This window comes from Rutilus rutilus, assembly GCF_951802725.1.
Source record: "Rutilus rutilus genome assembly, chromosome: 14".
Lineage (NCBI taxonomy): Eukaryota > Metazoa > Chordata > Actinopteri > Cypriniformes > Leuciscidae > Rutilus > Rutilus rutilus.
The window spans coordinates 16,888,081-16,910,102 of NC_140219.1; the positions used below are offsets into that span (position 1 = coordinate 16,888,081).

At 37.9% G+C, this 22,022-nt stretch overlaps 1 protein-coding gene across 2 annotated transcripts in view; it reads left to right on the top strand.

Annotated features, from left to right (window-relative positions):
* The window catches only part of pdgfc (platelet derived growth factor c), a 52,417-nt gene that overhangs the window by 27,992 nt on the left and 2,403 nt on the right, over positions 1-22,022 (top strand). For both annotated transcript variants that reach the window (XM_084429404.1, XM_084429405.1), the window contains 4 exons: positions 5,498-5,693; positions 12,698-12,878; positions 21,364-21,571; positions 21,683-21,903. In XM_084429404.1, the coding sequence (XP_084285530.1) occupies positions 5,498-5,693; positions 12,698-12,878; positions 21,364-21,571; positions 21,683-21,903 (806 nt within the window). The remainder of the gene's footprint in view (positions 1-5,497; positions 5,694-12,697; positions 12,879-21,363; positions 21,572-21,682; positions 21,904-22,022) is intronic.

Here is a 22,022-nt window from a genome sequence, read left to right on the forward strand (position 1 = left end):
GACATTTATGGGTGATCTATCCATGTTGCTCCAAACCTATGACTTCTGAGGAACAGAGTGTCTATATGATAAAAGTCAGTGCATGGGGTCCAATGTTTTTTGGACCTTCAAAATACCTTTCATTCCTTTTGAGTCTCCTTTGTGGTCAATTTTAGCATAATTAATTGTTACATATGTATGATGCAAGTAATGCATCATGCAGCGTTTGAGGAATATGTTTCTCTCTGTTTTTGTTTTTATTTATGCACTTGCCCACATGCTGACGCATGCACTCTTGAATGTCTGTGCCGTCTTTGTTTCTACCGCTGCCAGGTTAATATTTAAACTCCAGGCTCAGTCAGAGGTCTAACATGTGAACAAGGCACAATGGTAGCACTGTGAGCCCTTATTTATTCATGCTCAGCTTCCTACCTTAATCAGTGTAGCGTTCTCCTCAGGAGAGAGGGAAGAGGGGAAAAAAGAGAAGTGGGTCAAGGAAAAGTCATGTTTGAGGTAATGCACCCAAGGGGCCAGCCTCTGATCATTATATGACATTATTTAACCCAGAGATGAGGTCATCTCAAAGCACAGACACAGAACCTCTCTCAATCCCTACTAAGCCTAAATTTCAAAAATCAAACAAGGCAAGTTTTAGCGATAAGGCTGAGGTTCAGTATCTAATGACATCAAACACCCTACATGAAGTGCACAAATACAGTAACGATTGAACAAGCATTACAAAACTTTAGTTTTCCTGTTCCTTATATTTAGTATTAAGCTGTTTACCTACAGAAATTCCTCACGTATTGTTTAACATTTTTTTTTCCCCAAGAAATTATGTCCGGATTGTTTCTCGGTGGCATGCTGTGGTTTATAATCACCCTGTTCTGTTTTAAGAGCTCATTCGTTAAACTGATTGTAAAACGCACTGTTCCTTGTTTAAGTATCAGTCATAATTTATGCTGCAAGCAATGCGGTCTTCTTACTTTTTTTTTTAATGGAAAATCTTAATGAAGAACAGGCTTTTATGATTCTTTGGTCAGTAGTCTTATTGTGATTCACTGAAACAGCACAATGTAAAGTGGTTTGTTGGAGTTTTGAGGTGCAGAATTCAGTAAAATTGATATTACAAAAAGCAGGGTTGTACAAAATTCATTGGTTCTATTTTAATAATGAGGGAATATGCTTTGAATTGACCATGCACCTCAGGAAATTTTAAAACCTCAGGAAACCTTCCCCAATGGAGGGTTTTCCAATTTTTCAACAAAACAGATCATGTATATCAGATCATAATGTATGTGAATTTGTCACTCATATTCTCCACAAAGTTGTTTGCTGATAACGTGGTAAGTTAAATGTTAATGTAAATTAATAAATGTTGCATCCTGTTTGCCACCTTGAAATTTAAATTAATTTGGAATTAAAGTGTTATTTTGAATTGGATTGATATTCTTAATTTAACTGTGAATGATGCAGAGCTGACTGAAGCCCATGAGGCTGATGATCCATGTCTTTTCCAGTAAGAAACTGAGACCTTTTGCTACGTTTGCACCTCCCGTCCAGACTAAAACGGCAAAAACGGAGACCTAAAACGGAGAAGTTTAGAAACGCTGCCGACCCCGTTTTGCGTTTTGAATCTCCGGAGGGCGTTTTAGTGAAGACGGGTCAAAACGGAGGACTTTAGAAACGATGACGCAGAGGCTCACGCTCGGCTCTATGATTGGGTGTCATCAGTCATGGAGAATACACAGGTAATATTCAGTACCAGTAAACTCCACCCGCTGGAACAGTTTCTTACAGTAAGAAACTGCCGCGTCTCAGGCGCTGCTCGCGTGGTAAACGCGTGCATGCTAGAAATAGAACCGACGCCTATTTTTCATGCGACGCAAGCGTGTTGGAAGCGTTTCCAGGCAAAATAGAATAGGAAAATATGTTTATATGTCATTTTGACACAAATACATATTAATAAATTACATTTTGATGTTTGAAAGCATTTTTTTACAGTCTAATGTTTGAAAGATCTCTAGGTTTACACCGGCACGCGCATGCCCAGTGTATGTGAATCCCGTGATCCGGGTGTCACGTGATCCGCGTTTTCAGTCGTTTTAATGTGGACGGAGATCAATTCTAATACGCAGCTAAAACGCTGGTGTGGACGGAGATCGTATTCGTTTTAATTCTCCGTTTCTAAACTAAAACGCAGTAGTGTGGATGGGGCCTAAGAAGACCAGCTACATCTGCTCCTGTTACATTAGCGTTTTGAGAACAGGAATGCACCTTTTCCCTCCTTCCAATAACTTCTAACAGCTTACAATCATAGGCCTCAACAATAGAGGGCCTGCCTTAACACCAGAAACCAGTTTATAAAGAGAATTATAAACATTAATACAGAGCTTGACAAGAAGCTGTCAGTCAGCTGGGCAAATGCTGCAACATGCTGAGGAAAGGCCCATTCTTTCTCGTTTCAAGGGACTTCAAAGACCTTGGCAGCTGTAGCCAACCCTGATCTGTTTATATAACTGAATCCATAAAGGGTTTAGGCTTGTGCTGCAAACAGATCTGAGGTGTTCAACACTGTTCCACGGGCCTCAGGCTCTTTTGTTTGGATATCTTTCACACAAAATGCTCCTCAACTCCGGAGAGCATGAGCGATCTTGCTTTGCCTCCCTAACATTGACAAAGGTGTCTATTCTTAAAGCGGGCAATAGTTTGCGGGGCATTCCAGGTTTCTGCGTGTCGAGCGCAAATTTTGGTATACTTCTTTTATCTTTTTTTGGGACGTGCACAAAGTTTGTCTGTTTAAAAAGTGACTTGTGTATTGTCTTTCACATCTCCTCCCCAGAGTGCATTTAATCACAACATGAGAAAGAGACATCAAAGCAGCCCCTGTCATGTTTACAGAGAGAAATTATATCAGTTGTCTTCTTTTTTCCACTCCAAATTTTTCCTCCTGCCTATTATAAACAAGTCACACAGAGTCTTAGTCAAACATATTGAATTTTGATGATCTAAACAGATTCTTTTTTATCTCTTTCTCTCTCTCTGTTCTGCTCCTTCCTTCAGTTATGGATGTCAGAGTGATCGGATTACTATCTCTTGTGGTTCCTGACACACCTCAGGGGTTAAAGCTGTTCCCCAGAACTTTCCAAAACCCCATTGGTTCAGTCATTACTCTTCCAGTGACTCTTGAAACATCATTCAGCATTAACTGCTGCTTGTGATGGGACCTGTCATCCAGACTGTGGAGGGATAAATAAGTCATTTGCCAATCCTTGCATATACATGCATGCATGCATACATAGAAGATAGGAAAAGATCGCATTCATGGTGGACATTTACCAAAGCTACCACCTCAAATTGCAATTTACTCTAATTTCCAAACCTGTATAACTTTATTTCTTCTGTTAAAATACAAAAGAGATTTTGATGAATATATATTCATACAGTGAAAGTCAACATGTTTTGGACCCCAGTGAGCTAACAAGATAATTATCCATTGTTTGAAAGGAAGCAATGATAGTTTCTCATTCATTATGTATTGATACCTGGAAATACAGCATAGAAAAATGCTGGGGTTTTTTGTCTTACTTTTGAAGATGAATAGTTCTGGTGTTGCTGCTTAATTCATATAGACAGGGAAGAGCATTACAGATCTTGTATCATCACCGTAACAGACCAGGATACCTATTGACACTGGCTTTTCCACACAACTTGATGGAGCCGTGTGCGTGTTCGAGGATTGGAGTGTGAAAGAAAATCTGTGTGCATTTCCCCTGGGTGGGCTCTGAATGTGACAGGCCTGTAAAACCAGCACTGGTTTTGCATTTCAACAGCTGTCTGTTTGCATCAAACATCTTAGTTCAACAACAGGATAAGATAGATTTCAATCCACTTTCAGAATTCAATAACATTTTATTGGACGGGAAGCAAGCACCCCTTTCTAAGAATAATTTCTACCTAGTTTGAAACAAATATTTTCAGGCTTGTTCTTTATTAGTTCTTTTTGCTGTGATGTAACTGTTATGAAATGTTGGCGAAAGTGCATCAGCACATGTAGAAATACTTGTAGGCTTTTCTTACCCCACTTAACACTGGCTTTAACGTCCTTTTAAAACTCGGTTACAGACTGTTTTTTACTCTAGCTTTGCCAGTAATTCACACTTCTTTTGACCCATGTGAAATCTGAATGTTAAGATTATACACTGAAACATTTTGATGTTATATTTAATGGGCAACCAATCATAAACACCTCAGTGGTTATCTTATTCATTCAGTTTTGTACATTCACACAACTTTTTAGTGTGTCTGAAGGAAATCGTTATTGTTGAACAATTATAGCAAACGACCAGACTTAACAAGTGCAGATATGCATTTGCACTGATGGGCAAGTGGTTTTTAGAACCGATTGTGTGCTTGTTGCATGTTGTACTTGTCCAATCAATGTGTTTAACCTCATAAATATGTAAATAAGCATATTAACTCAGCGTTTACAAATGCAGAGTGTGACATAGAATCCTGACTATAGCATTAATTACAAACCAAGAATAACAGTGTGAAATGTTGATAAAAAGTTAAGAATGACTCTGTTGCAAGTGAAAAGCATGTTGGAAGTCAGCATTGTGTTCTACAAGCTCATTTTCATTCCCTGGCAAAGGTAGAGGTAACTTTTTTTTCTTTTTTTTTTGTGCTGTTTAAAGGAAGCCATTATAGTTTTTTTCCTCTAGGGAGGAACAACTCTGTAAATCTTGTCATAACAGTAGCAAGTGAATCGGTGTGTAATCATTTCTCTGTTGCTCTGCAAAATCAGAATCACTGAGCTCAAAAGTACTTCAATCTTTTCTTCTTCACCTTGCATTTCTCTGAACTGTTAAACCATCAGAGCTCTAAGAACTACAATTGATTGTAGCAGAACAACTTGGTAGCCTTCAAGTTTCCACCACCAAAACAATGTTTTCCAACCCAGTTTTAATTCTTATCATACTGTTACAACTAGGAATGCCATTTCAGCTGTCATGTCACTATAAATAACACTTTATAACTACTGATTCATCTTTCTTATCTGGATCTATAATTGAAAGCTATTATGGTGAAGCAACATCAAAGCACAATATTGCTTGGATGCACAGATGTCCATTAAGCGTATGCTGTGTTAGCAAATAGTAGAACATCATTCTACTGGTTTTATGGTGTTGATATTGCATAATCATTTCCATAAGTTCTCTTTTATCACTCCCTTAATGTGATTATCAGGTTTGCAGTCAATCAATGCTCAATAAAAACCAGAAGAGTTTGGTTCATCCTTGCTTTGTGTGATCAATTATTTAGTATTCACACAGTGCACCGCATAATCCATATTATTTGTGATGCATTAGAAGCTAAATCCAGTTTGATGTTAATTTGCATTAAGAAAAAAGAAAAGGACTAATCACAAATGACTGTATGACATGTTCTTTCTCCGCTCTGGTGAGTTATGCAGGTTCAAAAATGTACTAATAAACCTTTCTTTTCTCTTCTGAAGGAGTGCATGAGTCTCAAAACGAGAAGGTCCTCAGTGTTACTGGGGATGGAATTATTCAAAGTCCTGAATTCCCCAACACATATCCCCGGAATACAGTTATAGTGTGGCGGCTGGTGGCAGTCACAGAAAGTTCCAGGATCCAGCTGACCTTTGATCCGCGCTTTGGCCTGGAGGACGCAGAGGACGGTATTTGCAAGTAAGAGACTCTGACCCTTTGGTCACTTGCTAGACCTCACATGCACAATTAGAGAAAGACAATATCTTAACATGGAGAAAATATAGGAGAAAGAGAATAAAAAAGTAAATAAAAATAACTATAGACTTTACTGTTGAAAATGAGTAAATCATTGAGTAGACATTACAAAAACAATAATTAGTTGTTATTCATTTCCATATCTTTGAGCATAATGACCTATATATGGTTGTTCAATTGGAAAAAATGTAATGTATTGATATTTATTAAATATTTATGCATTCTATTTTAATTTGTGAATTGTTTTTTTGCTAAATTCATAAGACTGTTTTGGTAATCATTATGACTCTTATGGACTTACCTGACATTAAACTTTTATTTTTTATTTATTTTTTATGGTTCTTCAGGGCTGTGACAATCTAGGACAAGCCAAAGCTGGCAGTTGATTTAAACAGGCGGGTTTCAATATAGCATCAAGGCTAGACCGAAACTGTAGAGAGGAGGTGATTTAGAAGATTTGAGAGCTTGAAAAATTCCCAAGTGTTTCCTTTCATGTGACAAATCAGCACTACTAAACAAGCAGCATCAGGCATCCATTGCACTCTCTTGACAGGGTCAGATGTAAGATAAAGCACCCATATACAATGAAGCAGTATAAGTGTATGTGGGGTGGGAGGGGGGATTACAGTGGAGATGTATGTGCTTGTTGTGACCACGTCCATTTGTTAAGATTTAGAGTCGAAAGGAAGCCATTTGGGAGATTGGCTGTGCTGCAAGAAGGCTGATGAATAATGAATAGCCCACCCCTAAAGTGATTATGTTCTGTTATATATTTATTTTCTCCATGACTGATACAGTGACATAAAGAACAGCCCTTTCTGCTTTGTGCATATTTAGTTCCAAGTCTTCTATGTAACTCCATAGCATCTGTTTGAGATTCTGGAGGCGCATACTAAACCAGACACTCACACACAGCTCAGCCAGCCAATCCACATTAAAGACCCTTTCAATTATAGGCTAGCTTTCCTTCCTTCCTTCCAGGCCTCTGTCCATGCCTCTGTTTTGCTTTATGGTGCAATCGATTGTAGACGTGCACATCTGTGCATTTTTTACTTCCCAGAATCATGATGATGACCTTCCCATAGCTGGTGGTTTCATGTGGAAAAAATGCTTGTAGGCCTCTGCCAGTTATTGATAAAAAAAAAACAATGTGTTTTTTCTAAGCATATTCTGTCTTAACATCCTCTTGACTTGTGGACACAACCTGTGAAAGGTTCCTCATTGTCTGCAAGCCTCATGTGAAGTGATTTGTGACTGTGCTCTTGTACTTAAACAAGTAAATCAGTAAAGTTTTTATTTTATTTTTTGTTAATAATAAATTAGATAATGTGTTTTCATACACGCTTATCAGCAAACTGTCTCGGGTTACGAATGTAACCTTGTTTCCCTGAGAAGGGGAACGAGACAGTGCGTACTAGGACGCTAGAATGAGAAATAGCCATACGTTTCTCAAATTCCTCGGCAAGCTCCATCTGAGAGCCCCATGATCTCAGTATCCTACTTGTCTTATTTGCAGCAGGTCCTAATCCAGAAGATTATCCCAATTCCCTTGAAAAAAGGGACAAATGAGAGTGGAGTTTCCTCATAGAGAAACTCTCGCAAATGCTCGCATTCTGCTCCCTTGAGGACTGAGTGATGCTCCTTGCCCGATCATATCAAGCACAGATTGTGTGTATCAACAGGTATCAGATAGGGCTGACACATATGTACGCACTTCCTTAAAGCTTTAGCTGCCATTACTGCCTTCGACACGTCACAAACAAACAGCTCTTGGGGACATTCCCCATTAGCGTCCTAAGACACCCATTCAAAAGGGAAATCTGGAGTCTTGCCAGCTGTGTGTATATCCTAGTTTCGGTTAATGGACCCCTTAGTCTTCTTTTAAAAGTCTTATTGATCTATTGAAGATGTCCTGATTTTATTTGTCCTAAATCTTATTGATCTTATAAGATCTTAGTCTTATATCTTATATAAATTCAACAAACTGCCCAACGCAACCCATTTTACTTTCCTAATGTGACATATTTTTTTATATTCAATGTGAAGGAATGTATTTCATCCATCGGGAATTGGTTGGATGGTAAAGCATGGGTGTAACATAGAAGAATGGAGTAAGATCGAATGCTACTCCTTTATCCCTATAGCGTTTTGCCTATTGGTTAAAATTGTCCACCAGCATGTGTGAGATGTCAGCAGGAAAGCAAAGTTATTTTACAAGGATTAAGTATTCGCAATAAGACCAGGAATATGTATGAAGTAAATAGTATCCATAGATTTTTTTTCATTTTTTTTTCATATTGACTTTAAATTATAAATATCCTTTATTCCCTGCTCATAGACATATCGTACCGATAGGCGAACATAACAAAACCCTTTTTTAGTTGCCCACATTGATGCAATGAATTTGTGCCTGCTTGTCCACTTTGTTTAAATCAGTAGCTGTGGCCTTGAGGAACGTGTAGGGTTGGAGTTGGATTTTTGCCGTGAGTCGGAGTATATTTGACCTGGAAAGAGTTTGTGTGCGTGTTTTTCATCTGTGTTCATGTATATGTTTTACAATATATACCCATCTACCAGGCATGCAGTGACTTGGTCTGTATGATTGCACCAGCAATAAATTATTAAAGTCATTATTGAACAAGTGATGGCACATGCACTCGTTCACAACTTTCACATACATAGTCACCAACCATTGCTGTCCTCCTTTACTGCTTTTCAATATATGGTTGCTATAAATATTTTAAAGGCATTAATACACATTGGTATGATGATCTAATGCCAGTTAATGAAGAAAAAAGATCCCTTCTGTTTGGATCGAATCAAAGCAACTGGGCTGGAATAAACTGTAATAAAGCTGCATGCTGAATCATATCACGCTGCCTCCAGCAAAGCCCAGCCCAGAGCCGACAGGCCATTACAGACAGCTCTCATCATCCTGTGTTTGTTCAGACCGATAAGAAAACGGGGCCAGATTTTCTGTACTACTTAGGAAATTTTACAATGTTGGTTCTGTCTTTGATGAAAAGCTGAAGAGTGTTGAAAGGACACATAAGAAACAAGTTTGTCAACGCTACGATTAGGAATTCGAATTGTGATCAACAGTACCCTTTTTAATGTACAGGAATATTTGTCATTCAGGTTTATGTTGAACGATTCCTGTAAGAAACCTGAAAAAAAAAAAACTGTTTCCACAAATTTTCAACCTTTGATAAATCAAATCAGCATATTAGAATGATTTCTGGAGGATCATGTGACACTGAAGACTGGAGTAATGATGCTGAAAATTCAGCTTTGCCATCACAGGATCAAATTAATTTTAATATTCAATCAAATAGAAAATGTATAAAAGTAGAAAGTTATTTTACATTGTAATATTTAGCAGTATTACTGTTTGTACTGTATATTTGATCAAATAAATGCAGCCTAAGAGCATTAGAGACTACTTTCAAAAACATAGTCTTACCGACCCCGAACTTTTGAACATAGTGTATCTTTATTAATATCTTTCACAATAATCTATAACATAACTTCCTTAATGTGATTATTTACTCATCCTCTCGGTTAATAAATGAAGGTAAAAGATGTTAAGCACACAGTGCTGTGTTGCTTTGTGACGAGCTATTAGCTGAAATCTAATTGTTCCTTGTTTAAGCATTCAGTTTCAACATTCCAGTGTTAAAAATGATTCAAAACACCCAGTGCTTGTTTTCTGATGTCGTGCCATATTTTCTAAAAGATATCTGCTGCTCTTTCATGCTTCTGTCCTACTTGAGCTTCTGTGGAGTGAATGTATGCATGTAAACCTGGTAATAGTGAAATCACTTTACATTATTGATGAGCCATCTGCCTAAATTGTCACTGGGAACGAGACAAACCCCTCTGCTTTATGTTCTTCTGAGGTAGAAAAGAATCATGGGCAGAGAAAAATGTGATGGTATGTTATATTCAGTAGCTAATGCTTGATATATGGACACCTGTTCATTGGATTTATACGATTGTGTGTCAGAAATTCAGGTGTCCAACGTCCGTTTAACCAGCAAGTGTTTGTTTTTTGTGCAATGCGCAATGACCTGTTGTTTTTATTGAATGTGGTTTGAAGCATTAGTGTCAGGCTGGGGAGAGAGCAAACGATGACTCCAGAAAGCCAAACGGTTGAGCTAGGACATAGAGAATAGGGAAAGTATTTCTGTCCAATCAAATTATTACTACCAGGCTTTGGCTGCGGCGACTGAAACCAGCCTTTATTGAACACTGCAGGAGCATTGAGGCCATGCAGGCAGGGATAACATAACCTCAATGCTGCTGTTTTTTTCTTTCCTTTATTAAAAAGAAAATGCTCAGGCCACTGTGTTCAGGCCAAGTTGCATCAAAAGACTGTAATTTAGAGCCCAAAAGAGGGCCATGAGAGACATTAGGGGTGAATTCACTTAAGTTACACTACTTTAGCATGTGGTACTTGCACAATCCAGTTCAACCAGGTGTGTGAGTATAAGTTATAGAGAGAGGTATATTGTACCCAATGCAAATTTGTTTGTTTTTTATCACTATACACACACTTGCATGAGCCTGTCTGTGAATATGTAGCCTTGTGTCCAGTTTGTAAGTTTCCCTTCTGTAAACTGCAGTCATATTGGGAAAACAATGATTTTGTGAACATCTTTGCATCATTAACATAATTCTGTTAGTGAACGGAGTGCTAAAACAGTTAATAGACAGTTTAAATTAATGATGCTATTATTTCAGCAGGTGCTCTTCATTCTTAGACAGTTTCTCCCTGTGTGCCAATGTGAATTTGCTGTATGGGTACTTTTTGTATAGAGGTACAGTATATGCTTGTAATGAAAAGTTACTGTATAACCAGTCAAATCTGTACCTGTTTAGGAGTATTTTTTTTTTAATTTTTTTTTGTATGATTAGGTGTGATTTCCCCCAAAGTAGATGCATAACAATCCTTCAGTTGTGATTTGGGATAGCTGAGTAATCCCAGAATCCAATATGTTTTTAGACGTCATAATAACAGATAGATTTCTCTCTCATGTTCTCTGTGGACTGCAGTGCCATCAGGGTGATTGAGATAATACATTTAGCCATGCTTCGGTTTATAGCTTATTCAGTTCATTGAATGCTTGTGAGAATGGATTTCTAGGTCACAGCTATTGTGGCTTATGAAAAGCCTAATCCGTTAGCATATTAGCTTGAGATCAAATACAGATAAATATAATTTATGAGCTTACATGTCTGTAGTCCTCATTTAATCTTATTCACTCTTCACTTTCTCCCAAGCTTTTTAGCACAATTTTTCTCTCAGTAATCCTCTTTCTCTGTTTTTCCCCTCTACTTTTCCCATCTTTCCGCGTTACCTTTGTTTAAATGCCTGTGTAATAGTGTGTCTGTAAATAGCTTAGTTGGCATAGTTCCCTGTGTAGGCCTTCAAAGCATTGGACCTACATTTAGATGCCTCATAGCTGTTAGCCTTCTCTCACACTCGATGATAATGGACAATGTTGAATTAACTATATAGTGGTGATAAAGCAGTGTCAACCTCCCCTCAAATCATCTCTTGCTAGCCGTTTCCCCACATTCAGGCACATTACAGAAGCTGCCTGGTGGCCAACAGGATTGACATGGTGCTGGATTTATTGCAGTGGCAATGAGGCACAGTTAGCTTCAGGTGTGCATCATCACATGCTGTAGGCAGGGCTGTGTCCAAAAACTTCGGCTGCTGACTTGCTGCCTCACTGCCTTATCAGGCAATGACTTTGTAGGCAGCGTTTGCGCACAAAGCTTTGGTGATAACCAAGTGAATATTTAATTATACTACAATAGTAATTTCTCTCTAGAAATGACATCAGAAGTGGAAAACATTGGTCAAAAACAGACATTTACACACAAACTGACCACCAACTGCAAATTTCAGACACCGTCTTTATTTTTTAGCTCAACTGTCTCAGAATGGAAAGTAGAGGATTGTGGGATATCAAAGGCAGCGAAGGATGCTGCTTTCAAAAATCGATCAGATGAAGGTATCTCAGGAGACAGGAAGTGAAGCTAACATTGGATTTGGACGTGCCATGATGCCTTCCAACCATTGAATGCATCCTCCGAAGGCAGCACTTTTAAGTTTTCAGATGCAGTCCAGATCCTGTCATGAGCCTGTACTTCTGACAGGAAGTAAAAAAAAAAAAAGTCATAACACCATCAGACACACAAATGGCCCTTATCCTTTCACCTCTGTTGTGGCAAATACGTCTTAAAGAGAACATTTCTTCCACACCTCCTTGTGCTGATTTGATAGACATATTCAGAATAATTCTACCTTGTTTTCATATACACTACTGTTCAAAGAATTTGGTGTCGGTAAGAATTGTTTTGTTGTTTTGTCTATTATGCTCACCAAGGCTGCATTTATTTGATCAGAAATACAGTAAAAATGGTAATATTGTAAAATAAATATTTAAAAATGTGATTTATTCCTGTGATTCCTGTCATTACTCCAGCCTTCAGAATCACATGATCCTTCAGAAATCATTCTAATATGCTGATTTGGTGCTCAAGAAACATTAATTATTAATATTATTATCAATGTTGAAAATGGTTGTGCTGCTTAATATCTTTGTGGAAACTGTGGAAAACTTGATGTGGAAAGCTTGATGTAACTGTTACATGATGTACTAAATTAAAACTGAAATACAAATTCATTACTACACAGAAATATTAAAAAAAATGAAAAGACAAAATGCAACAAGACTACAAAAACTTGAACTACAATTAAAATGTGTAAAATAAAATAAAAACTAATAAAAATATAACTATCTAAAAAAGTATCATTGTCTCAATTATACTAAAATAACACTGATCCAGATGGATGTTAATACCAGATGTAAACAGGACCTGAATGCTAGTGATTCATCAATCTCTGTAGTAAATCAGTGTGTTTGCTGTTGTAGGTATGATTATGTGGAGGTGGAGGAGCCTGTTGGAGGGATAGTATTGGGCCGTTGGTGTGGCTCACAGATGGTTCCAGGGCCCCAGATATCCAAGGGGAACCAGTTCCTGATCCGCTTTGTCTCTGATGAATACTTTCCCTCAGACCCGGGATTCTGCATCCGTTACACTTTGCTTCAACAGGTAAGAAATTACTCGCTCACCTCGTTCTTCTTTGTGTAATGCTTATGCAACATTTATTGAGAGGGCCGGCTACGTTTTAGTTGAAAACCTTGTTAATCCCTAATGGCCCTGTGCTAATTATCTCTGCTCCTGATTAACTTAAATACACAGTTTGCAAATGATAATTAGGTGTTTATGAGAAATACAGTGAGCTTTGTTGAATAGAAATAAAATAATTGAAGAGAGATGTACTTGAGAAAAACTGGGGCTAAAAAAGTTAAATAAATAAAAACATATTTTATTACAATGCATCTGTTGCTGTAATCACCATCCCCTTCCTCTGAAATGACCTGGCAATCTTAAATGGCACTTACTAAGTTGGAAATTTCAAGTTCTAATCGTATTCCTACCTCAGAGACCTTCTCCTCAATGTTTCACTTTATGTGGTGGTGAAAACCACAGCGGGGCGTGCTACGGTGTTTTCCACCTTGGCCATGGTTCAGTTTCCTCCCTTTAATTTACACCCTGACAGGCGTCACACGGCACATTTGAAAAGGATTATTCCCCTGAAATGATTTAATAGACATGCTTGGCTTTGATGTGTGATGCCTGTCAAAGTTTTATGACTCCACTTTCCCTTGCATTTGTTTACTGAGCCTTCAGAGCATGTCTGAACGCTTTGCTACGTTGCGCGAAATTTGCTCTCATTGTATTCCAGTGAACAAAGGTGTTCTTTATCTCCTTTTGGTAGATCTATTCTGCTGAAATGTAATTATTGTAGTGTTGATAGTGGTAAGATAGGGCACCAAAATTAGACAGGACAAATGCGGCTGTGGATGATTAAAAGGCAAAGAAAAATGCAAATGGCACTTCCATATGCCATTTCCTTCTGAACTCAAAGTGCTTTTTCATTGAAAGTGCTGATGCAGATCTGCAAGTCTTTTTCAGAACTGACCTGCTTTTCTGCTGTTTTGAGAGCCGAATGATGATTGAACTGAATAATAATAATAATAAGAAGAAGAAATGTTTCTTGACCAGCCTGGAGTAACTGAAAATATATTTTATTGTATTAATATTTCACAATAGTACTGTTTTACTCTGTTTCCTAATCAAATAAATGCACCCTTGGTGAGCATAAGAGATTAAAAATCTTCCTGACGCTAAACGTTTGAATGGAAGTGTAAATGTAATTCATCACACATTATTAGTAACTAATTTTAGTTATTATTTTGCAATGTGACCTGAAGGAACAAGATGTATCATGCCAATCCAACTTAATGCGTCATCACCACATTGATTTAGAATTACGTTTTGAGTGATACATTTTTTTGTTTCCTTTTTGCATGACTGAGTGTAGTGGCCAGTGAAGAGCCACTTCTCTGTGGTATAAATGCAATTTAGTTCATTTCTGGCTTCAGTGCTGATGTCCTAACAATAGTGTATGTGTAATGGTGTGACTTTAAGGAGATCTATGGCACAAATCATTGCATGGAAATGGTACATTTAGTTTTGCTATTTTTAGGGGGTTTTCCCCCTACATTACATTTTAATGTTGGCTTTTAGATATACAATTAGGTATGTTTGTATGTAAAATGTTGTGTAAATGAGTACATTCTCTCTTTATACTAGGTGGTGTGTTTTTCTTTGAGCAATGCTCTATTATTGCAGAGGAGGTGGTGTGTTATGGCTGGTTTCTGGACACAGAGCTCGCATCAGAGAAGGTGTGGCTGAATCGAGCTCTATTTATAGTGTTTGTGGAGGAGGATGTCAAGCTAGAACCTACAATTCCAGCACTGACTCCTTCAGCCCTGACTCACAGTGTGCACAGTTTTTGATTTCTTGCTCACCAAACATTTGTATTTAGGAGCCTTGTGGACGGGAGTTGCATTTCGAGCATTGTCTGTCTGTGTGCAATCAAAGTGTTCGAAATGTTGTGTTATAAAATGTCTGAAAGTGTGTGGCAGAAGATCTTCGACAAACCAAAAATAAGTCATTTGCACTTTAATTAAACTGTTTGGCAGTTCTATAAATATTGCCATTTCGACGTGACAATTATGTGAGCGTGTGTCTTGTGATACATTGTTAAATGCCAGGTAAATTTCATGAAACTCCTTTTCTAGCTCTTAAATGTTTACAAGAGCCTTTAGTTATTTATCTTCAGTGCTGTTAAAGTCAGCTTCTCTCTGGTAGCATGCCTTAAAATCTAGTTTAATTTGCACATCATGCACCACCTGCTGTCAACTAAATTGTAAAAAGACAGCAGTGGTGTTAATGACACTTAAATTTAGTAGGAATCTTCCTTGGATTCCCTTACACAAAAGGCTGATTTAAGTATGTCTAATTTTGGTTATATAAATATAATCTATATCACTGATTCTTGAGATTGGGTTAGTTTGTAGAAGTTAGTTTGTATTATTTCATAATACATTCTTATAAATTTATATATTTGTTATTACTCCGCTAATGAACCATGTAAGGGGAAAGGTTTTTTGGATTTAATATATTTTTTTAAATGTAAATTTATTCACTCCGTCAGACCCATTAAAAAGCATTCTATTTTAAATTGATACATCCAACAGTGTAAAGTCTTCAGTTATGTAATAATGGTGTTTAGTAAAGGAGCTAAATGAAAAAATTCTGTTCCTAAATTCCTTAATTTGCTACCCTCCTTTTTAATATTAAGTAACATTAAATTAAAACAGGTAAGACACACCCAAATTTAGGTTGGTCAAGCAGCATTTTTGCTGTCCTAAACGGAAATTCACTTCTTGTCTTTGCAAACCAAGTAAACTTGAATTAGTGCCAAATATTAGTCGTCACTAATCTGACGCAGACTTGAGGTAACATACGAATCCGTTTAATCTACTTGGGAAAACAATTTCAGAGCAAGTCAGAATAAAATCAAATGGAACTGTTTATAACAATTTGTTATGTCAGGTAAATGTACCATGCCAATTTCATAATCAGTTTGAAGATAATCAATACAATAACATCAATATGCTCAGAGATAAAGAGTAAAAGATGTAGACTAAACCCGACATTTAGAAAAATACATAATCCTCAAGTATTTGAGGTCCTTCAACATTATGGGCTGATCTGAGTTACAGAATTGCCCCGAACCTTCTTCAGCATCTCCCTAAATACTCAAGCCAAGGCAGAAACCCTTTTCCAGCCCGCAGTTTGAAAACCCCTATATATATATAAACGTCAGTAAAATCTATCAGTAAAACTATCTATCAATAAAACCCAGCACAAACTGATAAAGTGGATAAGGTCAGACAATTGCAGAGATCAGCATTCACAGTTTATGTGGCATACAGTTATTGAGCAACACCATGCATTGTGGAAGGGTTAATTTGCCTCACTTCACAAATCCAGTGCACTTCTCATAAAACACTTAATGGTGTTGTTATAGTGTTTACCACACCTGTGTTTATAGCTCAGTTTTTTAATTATTTATTTTGCTGTCCATTGATGCTAAGCTAAATAATGTGTGCTTCAGATCTTCTGGTTTAAGGTTCTGCATTTAGTCCCTTTGACACAATTTAGGGAAATGAGTGTCCTTCCTGGCTGGCTTTGTACACCGTGGCAACGGGCTGCCATGTTGGAACAGCCGAATTCTGTTTCTCTGTGGTCAACCTCAGCTACTGGAAACCCGGGATCTCGGGGGCAGCTCTGCACTTTTTGTTTAAATAAGCAATCACTCCCCTTCACCACTTCCACCGAGAGAAGGGGGGAAATAAGCCCAAGCTGCGATTCTCAGGAAGAGATTTTGGGAACTGGTAATGGTTTGAGGTAAGAGGTCATTATAACAGCACCTAGCTCTGGAAATAAGAAACGTTTTGTGATTCTCACGAGAGTCAGGAATTGGACTTCTGCTTTTAGCTCCCAGCTAGATTTCATAGATGTTTTCCTCCTTGAACCAACCTGAAAGATGCCTTTTGCATGTGCTTACTGATTTCTACTGGCTTTGTACCATCTTAAATATCTAGGTCAGTCATGAAACTCTAGAGGGCGCAGGCTGAGGTCCTTTTCATGCAATCTACAAGCAATAACATCATCACATGGCACAAACTGACTGGCCTCTGCTGATTCTGCAGCCAATAATATTGCTTCCTCAACCTTTAAAGGGGTCATGAATTGAGAAATCACATTTTCTTGAGCTTTTGTTCATCATACAAAGTTCATCATACTATAAGAATATCCTGTAAATTTCAGAGCTAAAAAGCTTGTCCAGAGCTCCTTGTTAGTCTAAAAACAGCTTCTATTGAAACCAAGGTCTGCAAATGACTCGTTTTGGAATGTGCCGATTTATGGCGTCATAGATATTTGAAAGAATGCCTCTGCAGAAGATCAACACCTACTTCTACATCATCCCTTCACTGGTGCGTTAGTGAGATGAGAAGATAAAAGAAATGCAGGATCACTCTACTAAAATAACATTATCTTCTAAAGGTTCCAAATGCTAGGAAAGTGCTTATTTATTTTCAACTGTGTGAATTTCTCAGAAGAGCAGTATTAGTTTGTTCGGGACATTTCACTGTGGATTCTTTGATAAATCAGTCCCATTTCGGCGCAGGCTCTGCAAACAGTAATGGACCCGACAGCAATGGCACAACATGCAAGTAACCATGTTAATTGTTACTGTTATAATCAATGACGCTGTCTACACATGCTGTTTACATCATGTTTGAACTGTTAGTTATGATGAAAGCATTCGTGAAAGTACAGATATCATGCGCTCAACTGACAGTCTGTCATTGGCTACAATGCTCATCGCTGCAACCTTTTAGATCTAAATATAATGCTATAATCAACACTTTTCACGATTAGTTAATCTCAACAGTTTTCGAGAGTTCCACGTGTAATACTTATTTCATATGCAAGATGCTAGCCAATCAGCAGTGGCCTTTTACATTGAAGTCTCACAGCAGACACACCCCTTTCAACAGGGTGTTCAAATCAGAGGGCTGAAATCAGGGTAGAAAATTGACTTTTATTTCTAAATTATGAAAATTTGTATGTAAAAATCATACTAACATTATAAGTGCACCTCAGGAAACATCATAAAATAATTAAATTTAGATCAAGTTCCTCTGAAACTTTCCACCTGCCTAGATCTGCTACAGCAGTGGTTCTCAAGGTGCCCGCCAGGGGGGTATGCAGGTACTGCAGGGGGTGCAGGAGATCCGCAGAAAAGGAAAAGAAGAAAAAAAGCCATACTGAACACCAATTCCTCAGAATCTTTCTTCTTCAGACCATTAACTTTGCAACGCCTGAACAAGTCTGACAAGACATAAAAGTTCCTCACCATAGAAAAGCCTTTCCTCAGCGGATGGCATCACAAGCTGTTATTGTGAACTCTCCACTCCCCTACCGTGGTCTGGCTAGAAGACGTACAAGAAGCTGATACAAGGCGGCCGATTATATATTGTTCATACAATGCAGCATCACTTGCCAAGCAGAGTAACAGGTTTGAGTAACATATGGTTAAAAACTAAGTTCAGGACAGAGTTTTTTTTATAAACTATTTTAAATTGGCAACAGCTTCTCTTCAAAAAAGAGAGGTTGACATGCAGTGTGAACACCGTATGCACTTGTACTGTATATAAGAACCTTTGTATTTGCCACTTGTTTTTCAAAGTAATTGTAGATGGTGGTTTTGTTGGCCAGACCTTTCCTCTCAGCAGCATTTGTTCAGGACAACCACAAGTATTATTGAATTACATAAAGCATATCATTTCAAATACAATACCTATTCAAAATTTAGAGTTAGATGTGGAAATTTCTCTTCTCTTCTTGCAACCACTGTGTATGATTGGCATGCCACCAAGCATGGCCTTCACCAAAATATGTCCACAGTGTATCACCCACATTTTTGAGAGACCTCTGCACTGTTATTTGGTTTTCTACAGATCTGACTGCTCTTATGTGTGTTCTGACGGGCTACTGGCAGACATCTGAGTCTGTGCGCTCATATCCATCTGTTAAGCCATTTTCCTAGTAGTCTAACAGAACCCTACAACCTGCAAGCAATTTGAAACATCTTGTTGTCAAGCTGCAGAACATAAATGAGGCTATTATTTTTCAGATAATATTTTACCTTAAAATCAATGCATCTGTTATAAAATTTGATGACAAAAGAGGAATATGTTGGAGGAAAGGTGCCTTAAATGTGACTGATTTATGCATTTTTAAATTCCTGGATTTTTAAGTTCTTAGTTTTAAATGGCACTTAATATTTCCTAATTTAAAAAAGTTTAAGAGTGTGGATACTGCATTTCTACAATGGCATCAGTTACTAAGGGCACCCTTAAATCATTTTTAAATTCAGATTATACCTGCATAATAGAATTCTAAATTATGGGGAAGGTATTGTCTTTTTTTCTATTAATATGTTAAATTTCAATATATGATCCCATGTTTTATGTCTGAAAGTCTCCTAAATGTCTTATCTTGTTAGCAAAGTTGCACAAGCGCTGTTTTATCCACCTCAGAAGGGACGTTTGGCTGTGGCTTTAAAGACCAGGGCTCAGAGGATCTTTTAATTGACAGATTGAAAGAGTGCCTCACATTCACAAGCTGTTAATGGTTTCCATTCCCCACTGCTGACCAGCGCCAAAACTGGAAGCCAATTTTCAGCATTGAAGGACAGCTGAATGTACAGGTCATTGTAACTGCTCTTGAGCAACAAAAAAATGACAACAAAAAAATTATTTAAGAAAAATCATGTGTGCAGTTGAATTACAACTTTAGTGAATTATGACTAAAGATATATTAAAGTACACAACACAATAATTTTAGTTCACGTCAGACGCGAGTGAAAGTAATGGGTGACTTGCGGTTCAGTAAGTCAGATGTTAATTCACTATTCTTTATAATGATACAAACAGGTCACTTGGGAGTTCTTGAGTCCTACTGAACAATTCAAAGGATAATAAAATAATTGGCTTATTAGAGTCCTCATACATTTGTGAATCTGACTAAACTGTTTGTTTGTTTTTGCATGTGGACAAGGCAATGAAACGTGTTGTATTTGTTTTATTTTGAAGAATCCTATTCTTTTACATTTTACATTTCACATTCATGTGGGTTTATAAGTATTTTTTGTGTTTCTTAATAAATTGACATCAAACTAAGAAGTACTAAAGAAGGTTTTTCATTCCTTGCCTTAATGCCCACATACAGTATTCTTGTACTGACAGACATTTTTCCAGTGCTTGACCCAGATGCTCTCAATCAGTCTGTCTTGGTGACCTTATTTACACTGTTCGTGGCATCAATGCAGTTTTTATCATTGTAGAAATCTCAGGCCTTCCATTGACACCTTGTCCTTTACACAATGGTAACCATGCCAACTCTCACTCCTCACTTGTTACCTGGTTTTAGAGTGCGGCATTGGACGTGTCATTCACAGGGGGATTATGTTAGTATGCCTGAATTAAGCTTCTGGGAAAAGGACATGCTGACAGATGCCACGGCACCCGATGCAGTGGAGCAGAGTTGAACTGAGTGCAGAAATGTGGCTTCCTGCAGGTTGCCTAACACCATCGGTATCAGTGTTGCTGCCCTGGCAGTGGCACACATCTTTAATTGTGTGTTCGAGTTCAAACAGGGTGGACAGGTTAATTGATCCTGTAGATAAGCCAGTGTCAATCATTAACTCATCTAGCAAAACCATGCGTTCTCTTATTAACTGATAATTTGGTAATACATTTATTTTCATATCTTAATTTAAATAGTCTTGCTATTATCTCACTAAAAGAAGTTTACTATTGGCTGTAGAGAAAAAAACTGGGTCCAACAAGGACTGAAAAAGTAGTGGAAGGCCAAAATGTACCACTCCTCAAGAAGTGTCCAGCCTTCACAACAGATACTTAACTAGTCTTCAGCTTACAGCACAGCTCAGTGACATGTGATGCACCAGTCCACTGCCAACATCCACTGTCGCTAGAAGGCTCAGAGATGCAGGGCAGATGTGCAGAATTTCCTGCAAGAAACACTCCTGAAGGCTACAAATAAAGCAAAGTGATTAAAGTGGGCGAAAACACACAAGAATTTGTCAGTGAATGACTGGAAGAAAGTTCTGTGGACCGATGAGTCCAAATTTGAAGAACGTATGTAAAACAGAGAACAGGAGAGATGTTAACAGACTGCCTCGCACCCACAGTGAAACATAACATACAGTGTATATACTGTATGTGTATGTATGTTCACTGTCCAATTCTTGTGTGTATGTGTATATATATATATATATATATATATGTGTTTCAGGTACTCCTTAATTGGAGATTATGCAAAATCAATCTGCTATTAAGTGATATTTTCCTTGGTTTTGCTTTGTTTCCTCTCACATCACAGCTAAGGATGTGAAATTAAAGCATTAAACAATTCTAAAAATAAACCAGGCCTCTGCAGAACACTTTTAAAATCACCTGTTAAAAATGAAAAGTCCCCTATGGAGTGGCTGCCGTACCACTGATTTCTTGTTTGATTGTGTGTTCAGAGGCAGTCGGAGCCCGAGGCCCCTGCAGTGATGCCTGCATGGGTGCAGAGTGTGGATGTTCTGAGGGAAGCTGTAGCTGGCTTCAGCACAATGGAGGAGGTGATGAAATACCTGGAGCCAGATCGCTGGCAGGTGGACATGGAGGACCTCTACAAGCCTAACTGGCAGGTGGTGGGCAAATCGTTCTTCCATCAAAAGAAATCCAGGGGTAAATATCCTGAATTTGGAAGTACTTAAAGTCAATTGAAACATTGGAACATACTTTTTTCTTTTTTTCTTCTTTTTTTTTTAAACCTGCTGTCTATTTTTATTTGCGTAGGAATGGTGGACCTGAACCTGCTTCGTGAGGAGGTTCGGCTTTACAGTTGCACTCCACGGAACTTTTCTGTCTCATTGCGTGAGGAGCTGAAAAGGACGGACGCCATCTTCTGGCCCAGCTGCCTGCTGGTGAAGCGCTGTGGAGGGAACTGCGCATGCTGCTCTCACAACTGCTACGATTGCCAGTGCTCACCTACCAAAGTGGTCAAAAAATATCATGAGGTATAGCAAAGAACAAAAGGCCTTCCATTACTCTACATTTCACATTTAGGATTTATTGTACTTATAACTTCTTATATGAATAAAAACGATACATTTCTGCTATTTATATCTTAATGTCA